Raw genomic sequence first — 22,234 nt, forward strand, 5'->3', positions numbered from 1 at the left:
CACACACACACACACACACACACACACAAAAAGAATAGAGATGTGTGTTAGCGCCCACAAAGCCAATGTTTGATGACTGCTTCTGTGTGTGTACACTCAAACAACACAGCAGCGCTCATGCCCACGAGGAAATAAACACGCTACAATAAACTGGGCTCTGTACACAGTTTAGACTCACAGCACAGAGTGTACCACAGAGAATCAGTGTGACAAACACACATCACTAGATTGTACTTATAATGCATTCTTTGCATTTGTTTCAGTCTGTTTTCAGTCGAACAGATGAATCAGTGGAATTTGCTGCAGTCAGCCGCCTCAAATAACTTCAGATAAATTGTCACAGGAGTGTATCATCAGATACTTGAATCTGTGTATTCCTGTTTGACATACCTGCGTGTTGAAACGCCTCATTTTAATTCTGCTTTCCATGCATGCTGGGAATTAGGAAGATCTGTGAACACTGATTTTATGCCATAAATGCGCTTACAAAGCATTTGACCAAAGCATTGACCAAATCTGTGCACCACTACCACCACGGACAAAAACACCAGGCGCACTGCTGTGCAGCACAGACATATTTCATCAATGCATCGACCATCGCTGGTCTCACTTAACAAGTGCAGTGCAGGAGATGTTTGACTGTTTGACTGTGCAGCAAGAAATGTAAAGAGAGGTGCTGCCACCTGGTGTCAGCTGAGACAAAAACAAAAAAAAAGCCAGATGACATTTTAGTACAGAGTGAGAGTGTTAACAGCAGATGGCAGCACTTTGGCTTTCAGGGGGTGAGTTCATGGTGTCCTAAAAGCATTCACCCCATCAGAAAAAAATCAACAGATTATTCAGTGATGAAACTAAGAGAGGTTATCAAAGGAGACAAGACAATTCAGCAGCAGTGTCGCTCCTCCTTCCTCCAGAGGTTTATTTGTAGGTGTGTGTGAATCTGACAAACCACTAACTACACACTGATTTGAAGCTGTGCAGCCGTCGGTAAATCTCCCAAAAATATCATCTCATCACCAGGAATGAGTTACTATGACTGTCTGCCCAGTGTCACCCGGTTGTTATCCTTTAACCACAGGTGTGTCAGCATGAGCTGTGCCACTGTGCAAACTGTTGGTTTACAGTATTGGGAGTTAGGAGAACACCCACACAGTTCAGGTTGCTTTAAGAACATTTGCTGAAACACACACCAAACAAACACCACATCACAACGCACGGCACTTCATCTATCCTATAAATGATATCTGCAACACACACACACACACACACAGTTCTTTCTCCCTGCTCGCCTCACATGCAGCATGTCTTCTGTTTTGTCCACGTCTCCCTCCACACATACAGTCTTCTTGCACATTTTCCTGCTTGCACAAGCAGCCTGCTCTCCCACTCTGATGTCTGTATGCACCATGTTAGATAAATGTGGTCACTCAGATCTTTGGATGAGCATGTCACTAGTTGTTGAATTTTGAGACAACTGATCACTGAAATGTATACTGTATCATATAGTGAAAGGTTGACAGGTGGCATGTGTGGATTTATGTAATACGTCTGGGCATAATACAGTAATACAGATCAGCTGAAAAGAGTGTAATCCATTTTGATCTGAACTGGATGGATCATTTGGTCAAGTGTAGATTTTTGGATTGTGTGATAAACACACCTCTCCTAAGCATGGGTAGGTGAGAGGGTAGGTGAGCAGATCATTCTGGCTGTGGTATTAATAAAATAATTCTTCTGGAGGACATAGAAGCAATTTGTCCGGATGCTTTTAAGAGAAGCTTGATGTTTGCCAAACTGTGTACGGAGTAGTTTGTATGTGAAAAAGGTAAACATCATCAGGAACTGGCTCATGATTTCTTCAGGGCTTTTTTGGAAATGATTGGTGCTCCAGGTCTTTAAATTTGTTTTTCTAAACACAAACCGGTTTACTGCAGGTAAATAAGAAGACAAACAGGTTAAAGCAATATCAAAGTTTTATTCTTAAAATGTAGTATAGAGAGGAACAGTAGTACAATTCAGACAGAAAAAAGGAGAATGTAGTTCCATCTTTGAAAACCTTTGATAAAAACGTAAAAAGAGTAACCTGAATTTGCTTTGTGTTCGGAGGGCACTGAGCGGCCCAAGTTTTGCATCACTGTTAAAGTTCGAGAGGAAAAATTGAAAAATACAACCTTTTGCAACAGCGTAAAAAAATACAGCTGGGGAAAAAAAACCTCTGCTTTTACATCTGTAGTGTTTTTGCTTCGTTTTTTGTGTTTTGTTTTTTTGTCCATATAACAAATACAGCATAAAATCTAAAATGATACATCATAGTTTTGAGTTTCATTCGTTACAGTAAAATCAGTAGGATGGTAAATAGTATCAAAAGAACAAACAAGACGACAGGATGGTGTGATGAAGAAGCACACAGCGTGAACAGAGAGAGGGCGGAAGGTTAAAGTTCACGGAAATATAAAACCACCATGCCAGGAGGTCTGTAGCTGACTGTTGTGTTCCATTAATCAACTAGTTAAACAATATATTCTTCATATAGAGAGATAGAAGATAGATAAGAAATGTATATAGTTATCTTATATATTCTCCAATATATATTTATTTATTTATATATATCCATGATACTCACCCCTCCCATAGTGATTTGAAGGTAAAAGTGACACGAAGTTGAATATCTCTATGACTTAAAATATATCTTCCTCCACTGAGAGTAAAGGGACATTACACATCTTCTGTATCATTAGCACTTCAGTACATACTGTATATTCCACTGCATATGAACAGATACTGCTGTTCCAAGGTTTCAACCCGCAAACAATCCGTGTTTCTTTAGAAAATATGTGCTTAATGAAATAACAAAAACAAAAAGGAGAAAGGAAACATTTGTGGAAAGGACAAAATTAAACAAAATATGTATCCTAGGGTAAAGTGAATGATTCTGTAGCATAAAAACATTTTAAAAATCTCAACAATTACAGACACAAGCAAGGATTTTCTACACTAAGCAAGTTTCCACCTGGCTTTTTCTCATACATTATATTTCAACAATAATTAAAAACAACAATTTTGGTTGGACAAATAGAAATTAACAGTCTTGATTGCATTTTGGAGTCAATATATAATATTAAATAACAAAAAAACAAAATGTCTAATAAAAAAAGTTGCTCATTGGAAGAAAAGACACAACAGTTTTTTTTATATAGTTCCATTCAGACCCGCTTTTGGGGGAAGCGAAGAAACATAAAATTATTTTCATGAACACAAATGTAAGTGCATGTCTATGAGGCGCCATAGAGCTTCACTTTTTGTGGAACAAAGTGTTTTTCTACCTGGCAGACCTAAAAAAAATAAAAAAAAAAATAAAACAAACTTACATCAAATTAAACTGATGACATCTTGTATACCTTTTACACGTGAAAAATGGAGTTCTTTCAGACTTTAAACAAACATGATTTTATGCACACTTCTTCCCCCTCACAACCAAGGTTCAAGTGATTCAAAATATATATACTGTATTTACTATATAACTCAGTACCAAATATAAACAAACGTATACAGGTATTGATGTCCACTTAGGTCCTCAAAATGTCAATTACAAGTACTGCCGGTAGTTCTACAAAATGGTGTGTGTGTGTGTGCATTAAATAAAATAAAAAGCTTAAAAACAATGGCAAAGCATACCTGATAGTCGCCGTAGCACAACAGTGTTCTATAGTTTGAGCTGATTACATATGTATAACTGAGTCAGTTTAAGCTTTATGATTATAAACATCATATATAGCCTGTAGGTCCAGTATTCTGCGACAAGCATTACAGCACCAAACGTTTCATCATTTGGCAAAATTCAAGCTTTAAGTGAAAGTCAAATGCTTTTGTTTAATAATAATAAAGTGTTACTGTGACGCCGTGATTTGTATAAAGCTAGCAATAACATTTCCCCTTGTACTTTCGCTTTTTTTTTTTTTTTTTCATTATTTGTCTTTTTTTCCTGCTTAACAAAAAAAAACTCACGTTGCCTTTTTCTTTTCTCTCTTTTTTTAAAGCGTATTCAGTAGTTTTTGTTTCCTGCTAAATCTTGGTGTGCGGTCTGTTTGGCACAATATCACAGCCCTCTTAAATTAATCATAAATATGGCTGTGATACATTAGAGTCACAAAACAGATTTTTTGGTTCCAAGATCTGTGCAGGGAAAAAGAAAAAAAAAATTGAAAAGAATAATAGAATAATATTTAGCGCATCTAAACAAGATCTACAGAGCAAGTTAAAAATCTTCCTGTGGACAATAATGCTCTTCTTCTGTGTACTTCTACAAGCACCAAGCAAATATACTTTCAGATTGTGCAGAGAGCAACAGTTATTACTGTGCCTCTGCCTACAGACAAAAAGAACAGAAATACAAATTATAGCATTTGATAAGACCATTATAACCTCTCTTCATAAATTAAATAATTAACATTTTGCTTTTTTTTTTTTTTTTTAGATGATTGGCTTACCCCAACTCTACAACACCACCCTGCCCAGCTCTCCCCCGAAAAACAGGAAATAAAAATACATCACCAAAAACCTGATTTATCATATTATTCGTCGTTATTAATCTGTCTCTTGTGGGCACTGGGCCCAGAGTTGGACACAATTTAACAATAATAAAATCTGTACATCTTGGAGTTCCCATCCTACCAAAGCTTTTTTTTCTTTTAAATCCATCTCTTTGTTGTATACTTGCACAATTAAGTAACCTCAAGGTTTGATAGCACTTTGGAGTTGATTGTTTACCAGCTAGTTCTTGTATACATATATATTAAACATCAACTTTTTTTAAAATTTTGTTTCTCAAGCTTGTTAAAATTTTTAGTCCTCTTCCGGGGCGGCACCGAGGTTGCCGACGGCCCAGTTTGATTGGTCGTTGTCGGTGGGTTCCTCCCCCTCCAGGTCCTCCCCATCCTCACCTTCGAAGTCTTCGTCGCGGGGAAACTCCATGCCCTCCATCGCCTCCAGGCCCTCCTGAGTTGCCTGGTGTGAGTCGGCGCAGTCCGCGCACACGCCGTAGCGCCGCGAGCCGTGACGGATACCGACGCTGGCGGCGAGCATGAAGATCTTCTTGCACACCATGCACTTGTACTTTTTGTCCTTCTTGTGCACCTGTAAGAAAGACGGGGAGGGAGAAGGAGTGGGTGGAGGAGATGAGATGAGTTGATATGATAGTTCAACATTTTTTTGGAAAATGCATTTATTCGCTTTCTTGCTAAAAGTTCGACAAGAAGTTTGATACCACACTCATGATACTAAATATGAAGATACCACTAGCACTCAGCTAGCTACTTAGCTTAGCATAAAGAAACAGACAAAACAGAATTGTCTATTTTTCCACTTAGTTTTTTTTCAGGATTGAACGAATATTATGTGTTAAGTAGTGAACTTAACACATAATATGAAGATACTGTTTGTGTGGACAGAGCCGGGCCAGCTGTTTCCCCACAGTTTCCAGCCTTCACATTTAGCCAAGCTAACTGGCTGGTAGTGGTAGCTTCATTTCTAACACACAGACATGAATAGTATCAATCTCCTCATCCAACTCTCATCAAGACAGTGCATTTCTCCAAATGTTAAACTAACACCAATGGAAATATTTTCAAAATATTGAATAAGGAGCATGAAATCTGAGACAATTTTAGCCTTTTTCTATTCCATGAATAGAAACCTGAAAGTTTAATAAAAAAAAAAAAAAAAAAAAAAAAAAAAAAAATCAAGTAATGTCAAGAAGGGTCTCTCTAATCCATTTGTTTTGTACCACTTTGTGAGAGACTCTGAGATACTCCCTACATTAGAAAATATGTATCATAGCCAAACGTCTCTGCTTTTAAAAATATCTGGTTGCACTCACTCCCTTGAGCAAATAGCTGCCAGACACAAACCATGAGGTGGAGTGCAATGATGTGAGGGTGGACTGTGGTGTTTGGCAGACGATGGTGGTAAAAGGGAGGAGAGGATCCTGTGCATGTGCAGACTCACCAGGGAATGTCTCTTTACGTGCTCGCGGCGGGTGAACAGCTTGCCACAGATGTCGCAGCTGAAGGAGCGAACGCCTGAGTGGATGATCAGGTGCCTCTTGAGCGTGCGCCGGTGCTTGGCGATGTAGTTACAGTGGGGGCACTTGAGCTTATTGAGGGCAAGGTGTGAGGACTCACCTGAGAGAAACACAAGAGTCAGCAACAGAAAGATTGATCATCAACATGTTTTAGTTTATCTCTGATTGCTTCACATCTTAGAAAACTAGAGTTTGTTTTTTGTAGCTTCCAGTCAGCCTCACTCAAACTGGAGTTGAAACAAGAGAATGATCATAAAAACTACATTTGCATCTATGGATCCTGTATTGAGCGCGGGGTGTGTCAGGAACCAATATCCTGTTTTTCCAATCACTGAGTTAGGATGTGGTAACCATTAAAGAGCAACACACCACAAAGAGCTCCTTTAGTGAAAGAAGTTTGTTAACTGATTACAGACGGCCATGTAAACTTCAGCTTCCAGCTCTGTCACCATTGCTAAGTAACTGTTGCATGTCTGCAATAAAGCTGGAGGTATCACCATGGGACAGGAGTAAATACAAAGGCAGCAACATGGATCTGTTGCACTACATGGACATATAATGTAGCTTGTGTGAGATACTAAAGAAATCAGCACTGCTAATGTGACTGTTGATTTAAAGAGGCACAACTAATCATTTAAGAAACTGTCAGTTGGCAGCTACTGTATATAACCCCTAATGCTAAGTCTGTAAGTCCCAGGCAATTTGACTGCAAGTCATAGGTGCACACAGCCCTGAATATATTCCATAATACATGAACATAAACACCATTAAATCTAAATATGAGAGCGCTGTTATTTATGCCACAAACCTGTCTCATACTACTTAACAACTAGAGCATATCGTCTCTGTCCGATGAAAACCTCATGTCATGCCAACACTGTTATAAGTGTTGGCATGACATATCAATATCCATGTTTACACATCGTCATCATTGTAAGCCAAAGCGGATGTTGTGTTTCATGGTGGTTCTAACGACATGCGGGTGGTTCTGCACTCTCCTGTGTATGTCTCATCAGCTGGTAATCTATCAATACATAAGCTGTCCTCTGTGTTTCCACAGAGCACATTGTCCTAATCAAAGCATTTTAACATTTTCGATTGAAATCAGCATAACCCAGGCTAACGGTCTAACACTGACGTGTTTGCTCGTCAGTCTGACTCGGTTCAGAGGACGGCAAAGACATTATTTATCCAAAGCTATCCTCCTATATATCCTATATACATGATGTAACAAAACATCTTTTCATTGGTCAATGAGATTCTAAATGATGAGTGTACACTGAATATAATGAATATATACATGGTTTTCATTGGACAGTGATGATATGATATAAGAAAGAAATCAAGATGTCCTCATGCCAGCGCTGTCTTCATTAACCGTCCGGAGATGTTCGTGCTAACATCTTGGCAAGGGAGGCTGGGCTTACAGATAAATAAGCTATCGATTGATTTCTGAAAAGGCTCCAAACAAACAAGAGTGCTAGTCTTCACCGTTGAGAGAGTGGGGTGACAGGGCCGGGCCTTTTGTTTGAGCCAGGGAGCACACAACAGAGGCGTTGTCAGGGCAGGTTGCTAGGGGGGGAGGCGGAGGAGGGGGAAGGATGGGAAGGGGGGAGGGTTGATGAGAAGCAGGTCACCTGTGTATTCTCGGTGCGTTGTGTACACACAGCAGAGAGGCACTTCAGGTTTAGGACAAAATGAAATATTCACTATGTGTCATTACACAGACACCAAACAGCCTGAAAACTGTGTTTAATAAAAAAAAACAGTTTAATTCAATTGGACTGATCATTTTGTTTTATAGTTTAAGATATAACCTGAGTGACCCGAGACTTGATCTGACCAAAGCTCCCATTGTCTCTGTGCCACAGATGTAATCAAACAGACTTCATGCCAAACAAAATGCACATTTTACTGTTGTTTTGTGAATTTTTCCAGCTGTGGCAGACCCTATGCTGCTTTTGTGCAATGCATTGTGGGGAAAGTGGTGTCTATCAACAGAACACCTCCAAACTGAAGAGGTTTTCTTTTTCATGCTGTCATTTTTGAGTACTCTTTATTTTGACACTTGTAAACACACTGAGGTATGCGGCGCACATACATGCTCAGAATCAGTGTGTAGTATGGATCACAGCCTCGTGCGTTGGAGACAACGTCCGCCTACCAAGTGAAGCACTGGCTTATATAAACACAGCTAACTTCGCCCACCGGTTCACTGACATGGGGAGAACATAGATCATCATTTGATGTCAAAATTCTCAGCTAAGCATTTAAATGCTGGCTGAACACGAGTCCTTAAAGAGAAAAAAGATGTTTGTCTATACTCCTATTCAACGACTGCACACACTCGTTTGAGAAGATGAATTTTAGTGAAATGTTTCATTCCCGTTCTTTAGCCTGTAGTCTAGAGAGTGCGGCGTCTTACCATTCTCCCAGGACTCCCCTTGCTGTAAGTCCTGGATGATGCTATACTGGATCTGATTGGCCAGCTCTGGGAAAAGGTGGAGGGAAGGTGGGTGTGGGGGGGAGAGAAGCAAGAGGGAGAAAGAGAGATGACAGGTGGTTGAGAGCCTGGGGGTTACACACACACACACACACACACACACACACACTAACACCTAACCACCCTCAACATGGAACAATGGAAGTTTCAGTTAACAACATAGGCAAACAAACAAACACACACACACACAGGCCCCTACTGTATGTAAAGCAGTGTGTTCCCAAGGCCAGAGCAACAAAACTATTGGTGTAACCAGGACTCCAGCAGGGAGGGAGTTAATTAGAGAATGAGAGCCGGGCCCTCACGCCAGCTCAGCTTACACTCGGCTTTTGTAAGCACTTGTGTGTGAGTACCTGTGTGTGTGTGTGTGTGTGTGTGTGTGTGTGTGTGTGTTTCTCTGGTTCCTTCGCCATCAGCGCTTAGAGCCCATTAAAGACACACCCCTGAGAGTGTGTACATGTGTGTATGTGTGTGTAAGTGTGTGTCCATTCTCCCTGGGTCAATATTTGGAATAGTGAGGACAGCCCCAGTGCATTAGAGTGGATTAGGGAGGGAAGGGACTGCCCCTGGCGGCTTTGCACCTCGCAGGGATTCGGGGAGGGGGTGGGGAGCAAAGTTATTGTGTGTGGGCAGGTGTGTGTTTGTGTGCACGCTTCAATGGGGACTAGTGTGTATGCAAATGTATTTCACCTGCACGGTGTGTGTGTGTGTGTGCAGCACCCACCCTTTAAACAATCCAACAGTCTTGTTTGGAGAAGACCCAAGAATTTATTGGCCGCGAGTGTTGGCTGTGGGCTCAGCGTGGTGAGCGCGGACAGCAATGGCAAAGTACTTATAACGCTGAAACCACCCTTCACTTTCAACTGTTATTTTCCACAACACGAGCCGTCCTGTGACTCCTTAAACAGTCCAACACCAGCTGCCTCCACGGTCATATTTGCCACAGTTTCGCCTTTTTTTTTTTTTGGTAAATAAAGAATAACTTTTATAACAAGAACTTAAGAATCAGCCAATTTCAGATTTTACAAAACAGTAAATGAAGCAATTTTTCCACAAAGGCTATCACACATTTAATGCTTCAAGCTTCTCAAATTGTCACCCGAATATTATTCGATTTTAGTATTAGTTTGTCAATAGACACCTCAGACTTTCAGATTGTGACAGCTGGTTTTCTGGCATTTTAAAAGAGAGAATGATTGAAAAAAAATAATCAGCAGATAAATCCATGAAGACAACAGTAGCAGCCTTGAACACTTTTAGTTGAACAACCTCCCAAAAAAGGAAAAAAAAGAAGATACGGCACTACTATGTTTGCATCCTTGAAACATGACCACACAGATCAAACTGAGGCGAAATGAAAGCCAAGCGAGTGACCTCACTGTGGGAAAGTGGGACAGCTAATATTGTTGGATGACTGCTCAAACAGAAATATGCGAGCAAACGGCGGCTAATTGTGTAGAGGCCCGTCTTATTTTAGTGTGAGCATCTCACATCCCAAATGATGAGGCTTTGGTGCCGAGTCATCCCCATGAGCAAAACTAGTAAACCGCTCTGAGTCTTTTCTGCACGAATGTGTGTGTATGTGTGTAACAACCTTACAGAATAATCTAATAACAAACATGTACGCATTCTCACTTTTTGCTTTGTAAAGCAATATTTCGGCACAGCGTAACTAACACGTTAGACATCATGTGACACGCATATCCACAGCAAATTAAAAACAAACAAGCACTGTATGCAATACAAGACTAATCAGGTCTAGACAGCAGAGACAGGCTGTGTGGGGAAACACTGTCACAAACTGAAAGCAGTGATAAGTGACGTTCAGGCCATAAATGGTCTTGGACCATCCTTCATGTGTGTTCCAGGAGACGTGGAGTGAAAAATAAGTCCATAAATATGGATCTGAGTGCTCTGACACTGAAAGAAGACATGCAGCATACAAGCCAGAAGTAAACAAATACATCACATGCACACCACAGGATCCCTGTGGTGTGCATGTGATGTAAAGTATGTTTTTATTAATACGTCAACATCTGATTAATTCATGAGCTCACCTTAATGAGGCAATGGTTTTAGATTTTGATGCTACGATTCACATTAGAACACTTTCATTTATTCTAGAAACTATGTGAGCAGTTTGTTTTTGTTTTGTATTTTATGCAGGTGTTATGCCGTGCTTCTCCTGATTCGTTGCCATTGGTTTATATTGCAGTGAAGGCCCAACTTTTAATTCACCTCTACTATTCACTATGGTGCCATTTTGTCACATAGTTAATAGAGAAATTCGTTCTTCGCTGTATACCTGATAACAGATTTTGTGGCGATGCCATGGTAGGTTTATTCATATGATCAGAAGCCAAGACTAAACAAAAAAATAAAGAAATCAATTTCAAACTTTTACATAGGCACTCAACCCATAGCACACAAGCAAAAAAAAACTACAACTGAAATGCTTGGCTAAAAAGATGAGTTGAGATTTAAGCATTGAAACAGACACGTTGTGCATTGCAGGTTGGAGAGCTCACACTGATGTACATGTGGCTCCACTTTCTGTTTGTTTTTACTGTTTTAGACAGTAAAAATCTCCTACACAACTGATGGATTTGAGCAACGAGAACCTCCGCAGTCAGTCCATACTTTACTTCTGTACTGCACTTTTTCTGGGAAAGAAGAGAAACAGCCCCTCTACACTTCAGAAAGCATTTTGGGAACATTCCTCCTAAAATGGGAACTGAGAAACAATTTGGAAAACACTTTTTCTCACAGAAAGAATGACAAGTGGAAGTGAAAACCCTACATACAGTTTGAGGTGACTGTTAACAACCCACAGAAACGAATGCAACAGGGCAAAAAGGCTCCCCTCTCACGCAGACGTCAAACAGCATCCAGATAATGTGTGCACGTTTCTGCTTCAAATTCTGGACACACCATCTCTCACACATGTTAAACAACACATGATATCTAACAACAGCAAGGAACATTTTTTGGTGATCTACATGGACAAATCTTTAGAATTTCAAAGCCTTACAGACACTAAATATTCACAGATCTGAATTTAATCTGTATCAATGAATTCAACAGTTAGGAAGTAAATGAACTGTTGAACACAAAACTATCATTTAGGAGTAAACAGTTGACTTAAAACCTTTTACTGTGACTAACAGTCTACTTGAAGTCTTAACTATGTCTGTCTTTGGTAGTATACATTAAATAGAGACGTGGAGCTAAACAACAAAAGCTGGGTGGAGAGAGGAAGGTTGGAGCATTCGCACACATGCCGACGGGAGTCGGTCTTAAAGTGAGCGTCTCTCTAGGCTCTTACAACACCCTGGATCACTTGGTGCACACATTAAAAAGAGCCCTGCGAGGAGTCATAGGCACTAAGACCATTCAAGTGCATTTAGGGAGGCCTGGGGGAAGAAATGTTTCCTCTGCTTTCTTCATTTGCCTGCATTAGGGATGGCTTCTCTCTCACACACACACACACACACAAAATGCCTCTCTCTTTTTACACGCACATGCACGCACACACACCACTCCACTTAATATGTGATATCATTATGGTTGCATGGAGTGCCACACTTAATGGGGCCTACAGAAGGAGAAGGGCTGGAGCTGAGAGAAGATTACCAAGAGTGCTGCGCTGCATGTGGATAGGATGGACGGATGGAGGGATAGATTTAGGGATGGCGAGAGGAAGTTGATCAGATGTACAGAGAAAAGAGAGAAGATGAGGAGCGCAAAGATTGAAACGCTGATTGAAAGAGTGGACACCATTAAAAGATCAACCTGACTCTGTGGGTTTTGCCGACCACAGCATACAGGGTGGACTTAGGTTAATGTAGGAGAGGACACATTATCCGTTTTTTTTTTTTTTTTGCAGCTCACTTTAAAATAATGACAGGTCATTATTATATATTTGAAACCATTATACACTTGAAACCATTTTGCACACTGATCCGACTCATTCAAATCGATTCAAAATCCTTCAATTGGACTCACAATACGTCTCTCCTTTAGAACAAGTCTCAGCAGTGATGTGGCAACACATCTCTGTGCTGAGACAAAGCACTCCAGGTGGGCGTAACTCTTGTAAGCCCCCCCCCCCTGCTCTGGAGTGATTAGTGGAGATCACGGCTGGGAGTGACTCACTCGTTGGCTATGCACGGCAGGTTTAGAGCTTGATAAGCAGTTAGGTGTAACAGCGGAGGTATTGATTGAAAAGCTGGAAATCCATACTTTTTGTGGTTTGATCACAAACTTGATAATCATGCCAGTTTACCGCTGCTGGCAGCCACAGCTTAGCTTATTCGCATTGAATCACATCTGTGGTCATGAGTGTGACATGGTTAGATATGTATATGATGACTCATCATTTGCATAAATGAGACAATGCCGCCCCCCAGGTAACAACAGCACTGCTGTCCGGTGCTAGACTCAAATTATGCTAAATTATATAGGTTGGAGGATCAAATACTGAAGGCATGTAAGCGTAAAGGTTCTCCTCCTCAGCCCCACTGAACCTCTGATGTGCAAATCATTAGAGATGCACCTACAGAATTTTATATTACACACCCCGCCCCCCAAATATGACAAAAAAAATTATAAAAAATATATTAGAAGTGGTTGTGCAGCCATAAAAACAGTGTCTGGGGTTGTGTAAATATTATTTAGCCTCAAGTCAGTGTTGGAACAAGAATCACAAGAAGCACTAGCTAATAATGTTACCTGACATAACTGGTTATTTTGTCTCAAACCGGCAGTAGCTTTAGGCTAAGTTTACAGACATAATCGTAATGTTTGTGGGGCGGGCAGTTAGGTAGACAAGTGCACAGCGCCAACTACCTCTTTTAATGCTGTTCTTGGCCCTGCTCATGCCGTTGGGTTTTATGCATGAGAAGCTACTTAAACATACAAAAAAAAAAAAAAAAAAAAAAGACTTAACTGGAGGACTAGATTGGTGTATAAAACACTATACAACTTAACAGAACTTTCCATGAGGAGAAATATGCCTCTCCATGTCATAAACAGATGTTACCAGAGGGTTAACAGGGTTAAGAAATGAATGATTTAAATGTGAAAGCATACATGTACTACAGAGGAGTGTGTGAGGTGTGTTTAGAGGTACTAATGTGTGTCATACCAGCATTTTCAGAGAGGGAGGAGAAGTCCTCTCTGGGGTAGGAGGCCGAGGGCTGAACGAACATCCCCTCGTCGAATCCTTCTTCAGGCTCTGGTGGAAAGTTGTAGACAAAACGCCGTGTGGTGGTCTGTTTTTTCCTCCGTCCGCTTCCGGCTGCGGCGTCCGGCGCTTCTTGCTTTATCGCTGCGGGAGCTGCTGCGCCGCCACCTGTGGCTGACTCGTTCCAGATGAACACCTGCGTCTGGCCACTCGCCACCCGCGTTTCATTGGTCTCTGCTGAATCGGACGAGTTGTCGTTGTGGTGGGCCCAGTTACCAGAGGCTCCGGGGGTCACGAGGGCACAGCCCTCAGCCCCACCTACTGTCACCTCTATGTCGCTGTTCTCCTCCTTCACCCTGCCGCCTTCGTCTTCTACCATTGCTTCCTTTCCTTGGTTGTTGCTGGCCTTGATCGACAGCTTCGACAGGATGCTTGTGGCCCAGAAGTTGCTTGGCTTCCGGTCCGGCCCTCTCTGTCCCTCTTTGGCAACCATCTGCCTCTTGTTGTAGTCTACTACAACAGAATCGGGAGCCTCCTGCTTGATGCTGATATTCAGGGCGTCCTTTATGAATGCCCTACACGAGTGGACAACTTCTGTCATCTGGAGGTAACTAGCAACAGACATCACCTCAATGGCATTTTGGCTTGTGAGCAGCAGATTCCCGGAGTAGAGAAAGTCGAGGATAACTGAGAAGCCCTGCACAGCAGCAACATCCAGGTGCGTGACCGTGGCCTGGTCCTCGCCCTTGGTCAGACAGTAGAGGGTTTTGAAGTAGCGGCTGCCCGCAACCAGGATGTTCTTGTGTGCGCGGAATACCTGGCCCGAGACAACTATGTTGACGTCACAGAGGATGCCACTTTTGCGTTGCTTGTCCAGCTCCTGGAGAAGCTGGTAACAGTAGGAGTTCTCATTGGGTTTGCTGCGGTAGTCTTCCTCTGAGCAGTTAGTGGAGAGGCTGGTGTTGTCTGAGGGCCTCACCATCTCCTTTTTATGTGAAAGAGAGGAAGACAGGGAAACATTATTGCAGAAGCTGTGTGTGCACACGTTAAGTTGCAAAAGCAAGCACAAATGTACTTATTTACAAATACATTTCCCTTCCTGGAAGTCTGTTTTTACAAAATAAACACACACACACACACATCCGTGGGGTTCTTGGTGTGCACACCTGCCCTAGGGGTGAAACAGGTTTGACAGGCTCCTGTTAAGGAAGAGGTGGGAAAGGTGTGTTACGCTGAGGCTGGGTAGTATTACATAGCCCTATAATCAATTCTTCTCACAACTCCTAACACAGACAAATATGACGCCAGGTCCACACACACATATTGATAAACCATGAAGGACTATAATTGAACATAAATACCCCAGAGTATGTGTTGTTGACTTAGCTACAAGGTGGCACACCTATTTAGATTTACATACATTTTCCAGAATGCATTGTGACGACCGCAGAGGAGGAATCAATTTGCTTGGAGCGATAAACACTTATTGTAGTAACACTAGAGAACGTCTTGGTCTTACAGATGTTGTGTGTTTTCATGATTAATGAACACACACTTTCTAATTTGGCTGTGTTTGTCATCTCCCAGGACAGACTGAAACGTCGATTTGCAACGGTCCAAATTTGACGCATATTTAGCTTCTGTACAGTGAAATTATCTCTCTTTAACTTGGTGGCTGGATGTTAAAAAAAAAAAAAAAAAAAAAAACGGGCCATAATTAGACCTGGAGGAGGGCCGGCAAGTGTCCAGAGCAGGACACACAACGTGGCTGTAAGGATGGGAGGGGAACTGGCAGAAGCATAGAACAACCCTGTAACAGCCCCGCTCCCCCTCCCCTGCTCCCCCTTTAACAGGGCAAAGGGCCAGCCTGGTACGGCGCAGAGGAGAGGGGAGTATATGCACATGTGTGTATGCATATGCAAAAAAATACATGTATTTCTATGTATACACGCACACAGACAAAGCAAACAGCATTCATGTGTTAGTGGACATGGTTTCTTTACACTCACACACGCAGCAGCAGCATACATCTCCAGCTCATTTTAGAATTGCACAGCAGATGTCCTAATCCAGAATAATTCACGTTGCTCAAGCTCTGCATTTTTGCCCCCTCCCACCACCACTACCACCATCTCTCCTGCTCACACATACATGCACGTACGTACACACACAAATCAAGCTGCCTACACTTACACACACACAGCTGGGGTTTCAGCTCGAGTAATTCAGATTAAATCCATTTCTCTGAGGTCCCCACCCTGCCCCCACCCTGACTCCCTCCACACTGCAGCTCTTGTCCAGGCAGCCTGGGCACACAGGATAGTATAGGGGGGCTTATCATCCTCTGCCACAGCTGGAGGGGGGGGGGGTGGAGAGTGATGGGATGAAATGAGAGGCAGAAAGAGGGAGAAACAGAGAGGGGGAGAAAAGTCGGTGGACTTTGCAGGCTGGAAGAAATAATAAAATAAAAAAAAAGGGACAGAAAATAACAGACAAGAGAGCAGAAAGGCTTGGATGGAGCAAATGGACAGGAAGAGAGCTGACAGAATTATATGTGAAAAGATGAGAAATGATTGGAGCATTAAAGAGAAAAGCCTGAAACAAACGCACAAAGAAACGAGTGAGAGCATGAGGCAGAGACAGAGAGAGAGAGAGACCTTGAGCCTCGACAAAAAGGGCGGAGGAGAAAATGTGGAGCAGAGGGAGCCGGAAAGCCAAGCGCGATAGGGCGAAGGAGTTGGGTCACCCCATTTTAGCCTTCACAATAGCCCGTGTTCTCCCCGAGGCTCATTGTCCAATCACTGTGGGCCTTTGTGAAAGAGCTCGGCACTCACTCTCTTATTACACAGCATCTCCCACTCACAGCGCATAGAGAAAAAAAAAGAGCCCGGGTGCATGTGGGTGAGGTGAAGAGGACGGGGAGAGAGGAGAGAAATTATTCCATGATATACACATCAAAGCCTCCGGAGGGGGGACGGTCATCATGTCGAGTACTGTGGTGGAATATATTGTGTGGTGAAGGGCAGTAGTGCTGTCACAACAAGAGGAGTTGGATATGCTTCAGAGATTGTCGGTGGTCATACGTGGTTTTAGCTCATTTGTTTTGGTGTGCTGTCTGCTTTCTTGATACGTTTAGACCTAATAAGCTTTGAAGTTGGCAGGAAGATGAATTATATTCAGCATCCTACAACAAAAATGCCTTGTTGAAGACAATTAGGGTTGAACAGGGAAAAAAAGAGCCAAACTAGCCATCCCATCCCCGAACCCCATGACTCCCCACAGCTTTTATCTATTACACATAGCAAGGCATCGGGCCAGAGAGGTAAGACTGTTGCCTGACAGCTCGGATATGAGTTGTGTGTGCGTGCACTTATTGGAGTCAGGCTAGGACAACCTGGTACTGGATAAGTTGCTCCATACTGGTCTCATCAGCAGCATCATTCTTTCTCCAGATGTGCCACGTGTGAGCTGGGGAGCTTAGGGAACCAGCAGACCAGCAACCCTGAGCAGCAGATGCTGGAGGCAAAAACCAGCCTGAGCCAACAGAGAATGTGGGGACAATATCACCCCCCTCCTCCCTCATGACGTGGCTAGGTTTTTTTTTTTATTTTTTTATTTGAGCCAGAGATGGTAGGGGTGGAAAAATGAAAGGCAGAAAAAGAGTGTGGAAGAGAATCCAAGAGGGCGCCGGGGAAGAAGAAGAATCCTTTGATCTGGGTCTAACATGGATGCTTCAAAACTCTAGACTCAGAGCACAATAAGCAGAAGTGATGTACAGGTGGATTATGTGACAATTAAACTCAGCTTGAACTCAAGAATTAAACAAACCACAGTGTGATCATAAATTCAAGCTTACTGGAGCACTGGCCACAGACGCAGATCATGTGATACAGCGCTGTCCCCGTGCAACATAACGACCCACTGGAGCCAGTTTTTGTTTACCTTTTAGGCATACATGTTTGTCTACATCCCGATCACTCATCTACCCCCACCCATGACCAGCCCAACCCTAAGGCCATCTCCGTCGGTCCCTCACTAAACTCCCCTACATCTACTGTATCCTTCCCTCAATTCCCCCCCACCCACCAGCCCCCCCTCCCCTCTCCTCACCCAACCCGTCTGTCCCCAGATGCTAGAACAATACCGCAGTGTGCGTTTGGCCCAAGGTGTGGGAGGGCTGCACGGAGTATCTCCCGGCCTCCTAACAATGCTCTGACAGTAGAGGCAGAGAGAAGGAGAGAGGGGGGTTTGGTGGTGGTTAGAGTCACTGACGGGATTCAACAAGAAGAATTCTCCCTCTGGCTCCACCCCACCCCATTCCCCTGACCTGTGGCCCCCAATAAACATCCCATCTATTTGGCAGACACCAGAGCGCAAAAGGGTGGGTCCCCTCTCCCCATTCAGGGAAACTCGCTCTTAACAAAGAGTGCGGTGTTTGTCTTAACTAAAATGAGGGGGTGAAAAAGACATCCGACCCCGGGGATCATTAAAGTATGGGGTTATCTTATCTTACACCCCGTTTAGACCAACACAGTAATCCAGGTAAAACATTTGTTTGGCCGTCAATCTTAATGAGGCAACGCAGATCGGCTCACGTTGCTTCACGGGCTCCAGCCGAGCTCGGCTTGGACGTTTCAGGGCTTTTGTGTCTGCGTTATAGATAGAAATTAAATTTGTTATCGACAAGAAAGTGCAGCAGTGGGTGAGAGAGACAGAGGGAGTGTATGGAGAGTCTGGAGGTGGAGAGAGCTGAAACTAACTCACTGTGCTAATTATGTAATGCATCTCTGTGTGTTATGATTTTTATGGGTATGCAGGTGTAGAAATGGGATTACTTTGTGACAACCAATGTGGGTTTGACGCGGAACAACAGGAAAAAAAACATTACTACAGAGTACAATAATGTATCTCTACAATGTAATCTCACATCTGACCAAAGGGAACCAATGGTTCACTCTCGCCTCATCTTAACCTTTTACCAGTGAGCACAGGGAACAATCGGAGCACAAGACAGCATCTAGAGAATTAAGGACAACAGCCCCCTTCTCCAAGGAGACCCGCATTCACAGCTGCCCTGGTGCGCTTGGGCTAATTGAGTTAGCTTTAACGAATGCAGCAGAGGCCTGACTAACGTCAGGAATGGGTGAATAGAGCAAGTCGTTGCCTCGTAACACCATAATTCCCCTTTAATGTACTCCTTCACAATGCTGCCTTGCCTTAACATACACCGCTGCTCATTATCTCAACAGTGCTGCATATATTCATGACGAGAGGAAAAATATGTGAAATATCAAAACACCAAAATAATTTCAGTTTCCAATCATGCAGCAATGCAACTGTATCTTCCCAAGTCCATTCTACACGAGAGAATGACCTGGATAACCTCTCAGCACAGTGTCTGGGGTCCTTGTTGCTGGGGAAAAGCCACACCAAGCCCCTAATCCACTTCTACTGCTCTCCTTACCAATTAGATGTGCACAAGTTAGTGGATCACTTTAAGTCATTCTGATTAGTGATTGCGTGTGCAAAGGAAGGAACTAAATGTAGTTGTGCAATCCTCCTCGCTCACAAATTAGAGTCACATAGCACCCCGCTCTTAATTCCCCTGACAGCTCAGACAATAGTCAGGGTAGGATGTGGAGATGTACAAGAGACGATAAGTAACAGTAAGGGTTTTTTAAAAATATAGCATTGATGGGAGGAATGCCCTTTGACACTAGATTGTGTGGGGAAATATGCACTCCCTGTTTTTATGAGGTCTCTGAGAGGGAACAGTAGAAATGCTGCCTACAAACGCAATAAAAACAATGAACCAATAAAAAGACCTCATGCACGTCAATAAAGACACAGTTTACCACGTATAAGACCGGCTCGGTTGTTTTGAATTAAAAGCATCCAATATACTGATACAGTCAATAACTTTATACCTCAAGCATAAGCCAACCGTGTTGTATTTACAGTGCGTGGTAATTAAATAAAGGAGTGGGTGGTGTGCATGCAGAATGGGAGCGTTATCAGAAGATATGCCTAAAAATGTTTCAACACAGGAGCCTATTAATCCACAAATATGTGGATGACAGAGTCAGGTGATGCCTTGTCATCCTATTTACTGACATCTCACCCACTGTTCAAACGGTCACATATGGGGCCAGGCAAAGCTGTCAGGCTCCAGGCAACATGATTTACTCTCCTCCTCCTTGTCCAAGCCCTGCATGTGACACCATCTATGGATTTTGGGGGGTCATTCTAACACAATGCCTCTAATTTAGCTCCCCCCAAAGGGAGGAGGAGGACGAGGAGGAGGAGGAAGAAATGCGCCAGAGGTCACCCGGGACTGCGAGCCAGCAGAAAGTACAAGAGAGGCCAAGAGGCGGGGGGGTTGGGGAAGGGGTGCGGTTCCCCAAAGGCTGCTAGGGTCGGAGCCCTTGCCATTGTGTGACCTCTAGCAAGCTAGCAATCAAGACAGCTGCTGATCCAACAAAATGGTGTGCTGTACGTAGGGCATCTGAAGAAAAGTGTTTTTACTCGTCAGGGACTTCTTCAGGCAGCTTCAAGTGATAAACAGTCATGTGTGTCACGCAGTTAATCCTTCATTCAAAGACACAGCCTCCGGTGTGACAGTAGCTAGCAGGTGTCACACTGGAGCAGGTTTGAGCGTGTAACTTTACCGACGAGCACACAGACAGACAGACGGGCACATTTTAGACATTAGTTCAATTAGAGGGTTTCGTGTCATTCACGCTGAAAAGTGATTCAGTGTGTTTTTGCCATTCGCTAACTCACTTAGTGCACATTAGCCCGGCTAAGGGGCTTTCCACTCCCGTCACTGTCCATCTACCTCCGGCTTCGACAGCGAAGCTACGAGCGGCTAGTCGGCTAGGCTAGCTGCTAATGAGCCAGAGGAGAAGGGATTGTGGAGCTTAGGTGACGGCCTGCTTTCGCCTTCGTTGTGTGTGTTTTTTTTTTTTTTAAAGTTCTAAAAACTTGAAGCATTAGTGACAAAACAAAAACACACACTGACGTACGTTGTGGCAATACGTGTGACAGGTACTTAATGGTACGTAAGTGACGAGTGAAACCGTAATGGACTCGGGCTAACGTTACCTGTTTGGTGGGGTCGTTCCTGCCGTGCTCAGAAGACAGGTGATGTCTCAGCAGCAAGGCCCGCTTGTAGTTGCGACTGCCTTTCACCAGCTCGTCGCTGTTTTTAGTGGCAATGTTGTGACACCAGGAGCAGGACATGAGCCCCGTCTCCTGGCAAAATTTTAACCATGGAAATTCTTGCAACCACGAAGCGTGGAATAGTGAGTGTTTCTGAAGCAACGTCTGCGGTCTCATCTCTACCCCAGATTTCCTGGATCCCGTCTCGCCGCTTCCCGACTCCTGGCCGTCGGTGTTGTTGTTTTCTGGACTGTCCCCGGCTGTCAAGCTATTCGCCTCCCTGGAGCCGTCCTCCGCTTCCACAGAGCCGACACGGTCGTCGCCGTCTCCAGCTGCCCAGCTGCCCCCTTCCGGGTCCTCTTCTTCCTCCGCCTCGGGTTCCGTGCTATGGCTGACAGACCCAGCGCCCTCCACTCTCTTCGGCGATGATCCGTTTACCCCCAGATCCCTGTCCTCCTCTTGATCCGGCCTATTCCCGTTAAATTGTCGGTCTTGACAGGCCGGGGCCTCCCAGCTGTTACAGTTCGCCCCACTGATACCGCTGGAACCCGTTAACCCAGCTAATCCACCTCCTCGGAAAGCCAGCGACCTGCGGTTTCTCTCACCGGACATTTTTCTTAATATAAATTAGAATCTTCACTTTCTCAACAGTATCCCCCTCCGACAGAAATAATGTGTTAGTATGGGATGTATTTTCCGAAAGAGATGGCCCGTCGTCGTTGCTTTTCTCCGCTTTGGCCCTCCCGGTGAGAGTATGTAGGTTATGCGGAAATAAATAAAGGTTTAAAACGCATAATGAATTTGAGGGTTCTCGCTGCGTCCGCGCAGGCCCCGCAGAGGTCGAATGGCAACGACTTTCCTCCCCACAATGCACCTCGACCAGAGAAAGGGGGGGTGAGGTTGGAAAGGGAGGGGGCGGCTTTAAAGGAAGATGGGGGTGCTGTTGATCAGCGAGGGGTCTTTTGTGTGTGAGGCTGCACCCATTTTCCGCATGCTTTTCATCTTTCCACTCTGCGTGTCTTCTCAGCCCGTGAACGCTGACTCGCGTGCCCCGGTTCAACTCTTTGCTAAACGGGGTTACCGTAATATTCTTATGATATCTGTATAGAAAGTGCTATAAGAACTTGTGTCTATTACACTTTCTCAGTTTTATTATATTTATCAAAAAATATATATAAAATGTAAGTTAGCATATGATAAAAAATGAAAATATATATACATAAATATACATGTGTGAATTATGGTGATATTTCATTAAAATCAAAATCGCTTATTATACTATACTTTATGACAGTAATATAACCTT

The 22,234-nt window shown here is 43.4% G+C and overlaps 1 protein-coding gene across 2 annotated transcripts; it reads right to left on the reverse strand.

Annotated features, from left to right (window-relative positions):
- Positions 1-3,061: 3,061 nt before the first annotated feature.
- Positions 3,062-21,966, reverse strand: zbtb10 (zinc finger and BTB domain containing 10). 2 transcript variants are annotated; one of them, XM_027286740.1, is made up of 5 exons: positions 20,872-21,964; positions 13,729-14,752; positions 8,505-8,570; positions 6,004-6,179; positions 3,062-5,133 (listed from the first exon to the last, which is right to left on the reverse strand). In XM_027286740.1, the coding sequence occupies exons 1-5, from the start codon at positions 21,538-21,540 to the stop codon at positions 4,843-4,845; spliced, it is 2,226 nt and encodes a 741-aa protein (XP_027142541.1). In that variant the 5' UTR covers positions 21,541-21,964; the 3' UTR covers positions 3,062-4,842. The 2 variants fall into 2 exon arrangements, with proteins under 2 accessions (XP_027142541.1, XP_010733283.1); XM_010734981.3 differs by lacking the exon at positions 8,505-8,570 and having other exon boundaries at positions 20,872-21,966.
- Between the last annotated feature and the right edge of the window lie 268 nt (positions 21,967-22,234).

This window comes from Larimichthys crocea, chromosome XIII, assembly GCF_000972845.2.
Source record: "Larimichthys crocea isolate SSNF chromosome XIII, L_crocea_2.0, whole genome shotgun sequence".
Taxonomy (NCBI): domain Eukaryota; kingdom Metazoa; phylum Chordata; class Actinopteri; family Sciaenidae; genus Larimichthys; species Larimichthys crocea.

What these genes read in the sequence shown, in the direction of transcription:
- zbtb10 (XM_027286740.1), bottom strand. Translation starts at nt 21,540, where the DNA reads ATGTCCGGTGAGAGAAACCGCAGGTCGCTGGCTTTCCGAGGAGGTGGA. An exon ending in GGAACGACCCCACCAAACAG is followed by an intron (nt 14,753 to 20,871) that starts GTAACGTTAGCC and finishes TCACATAAAAAG; the next exon opens with GAGATGGTGAGGCCCTCAGA. An exon ending in ACGTAAAGAGACATTCCCTG is followed by an intron (nt 5,134 to 6,003) that starts GTGAGTCTGCAC and finishes TCTTTCTTACAG; the next exon opens with GTGCACAAGAAGGACAAAAA.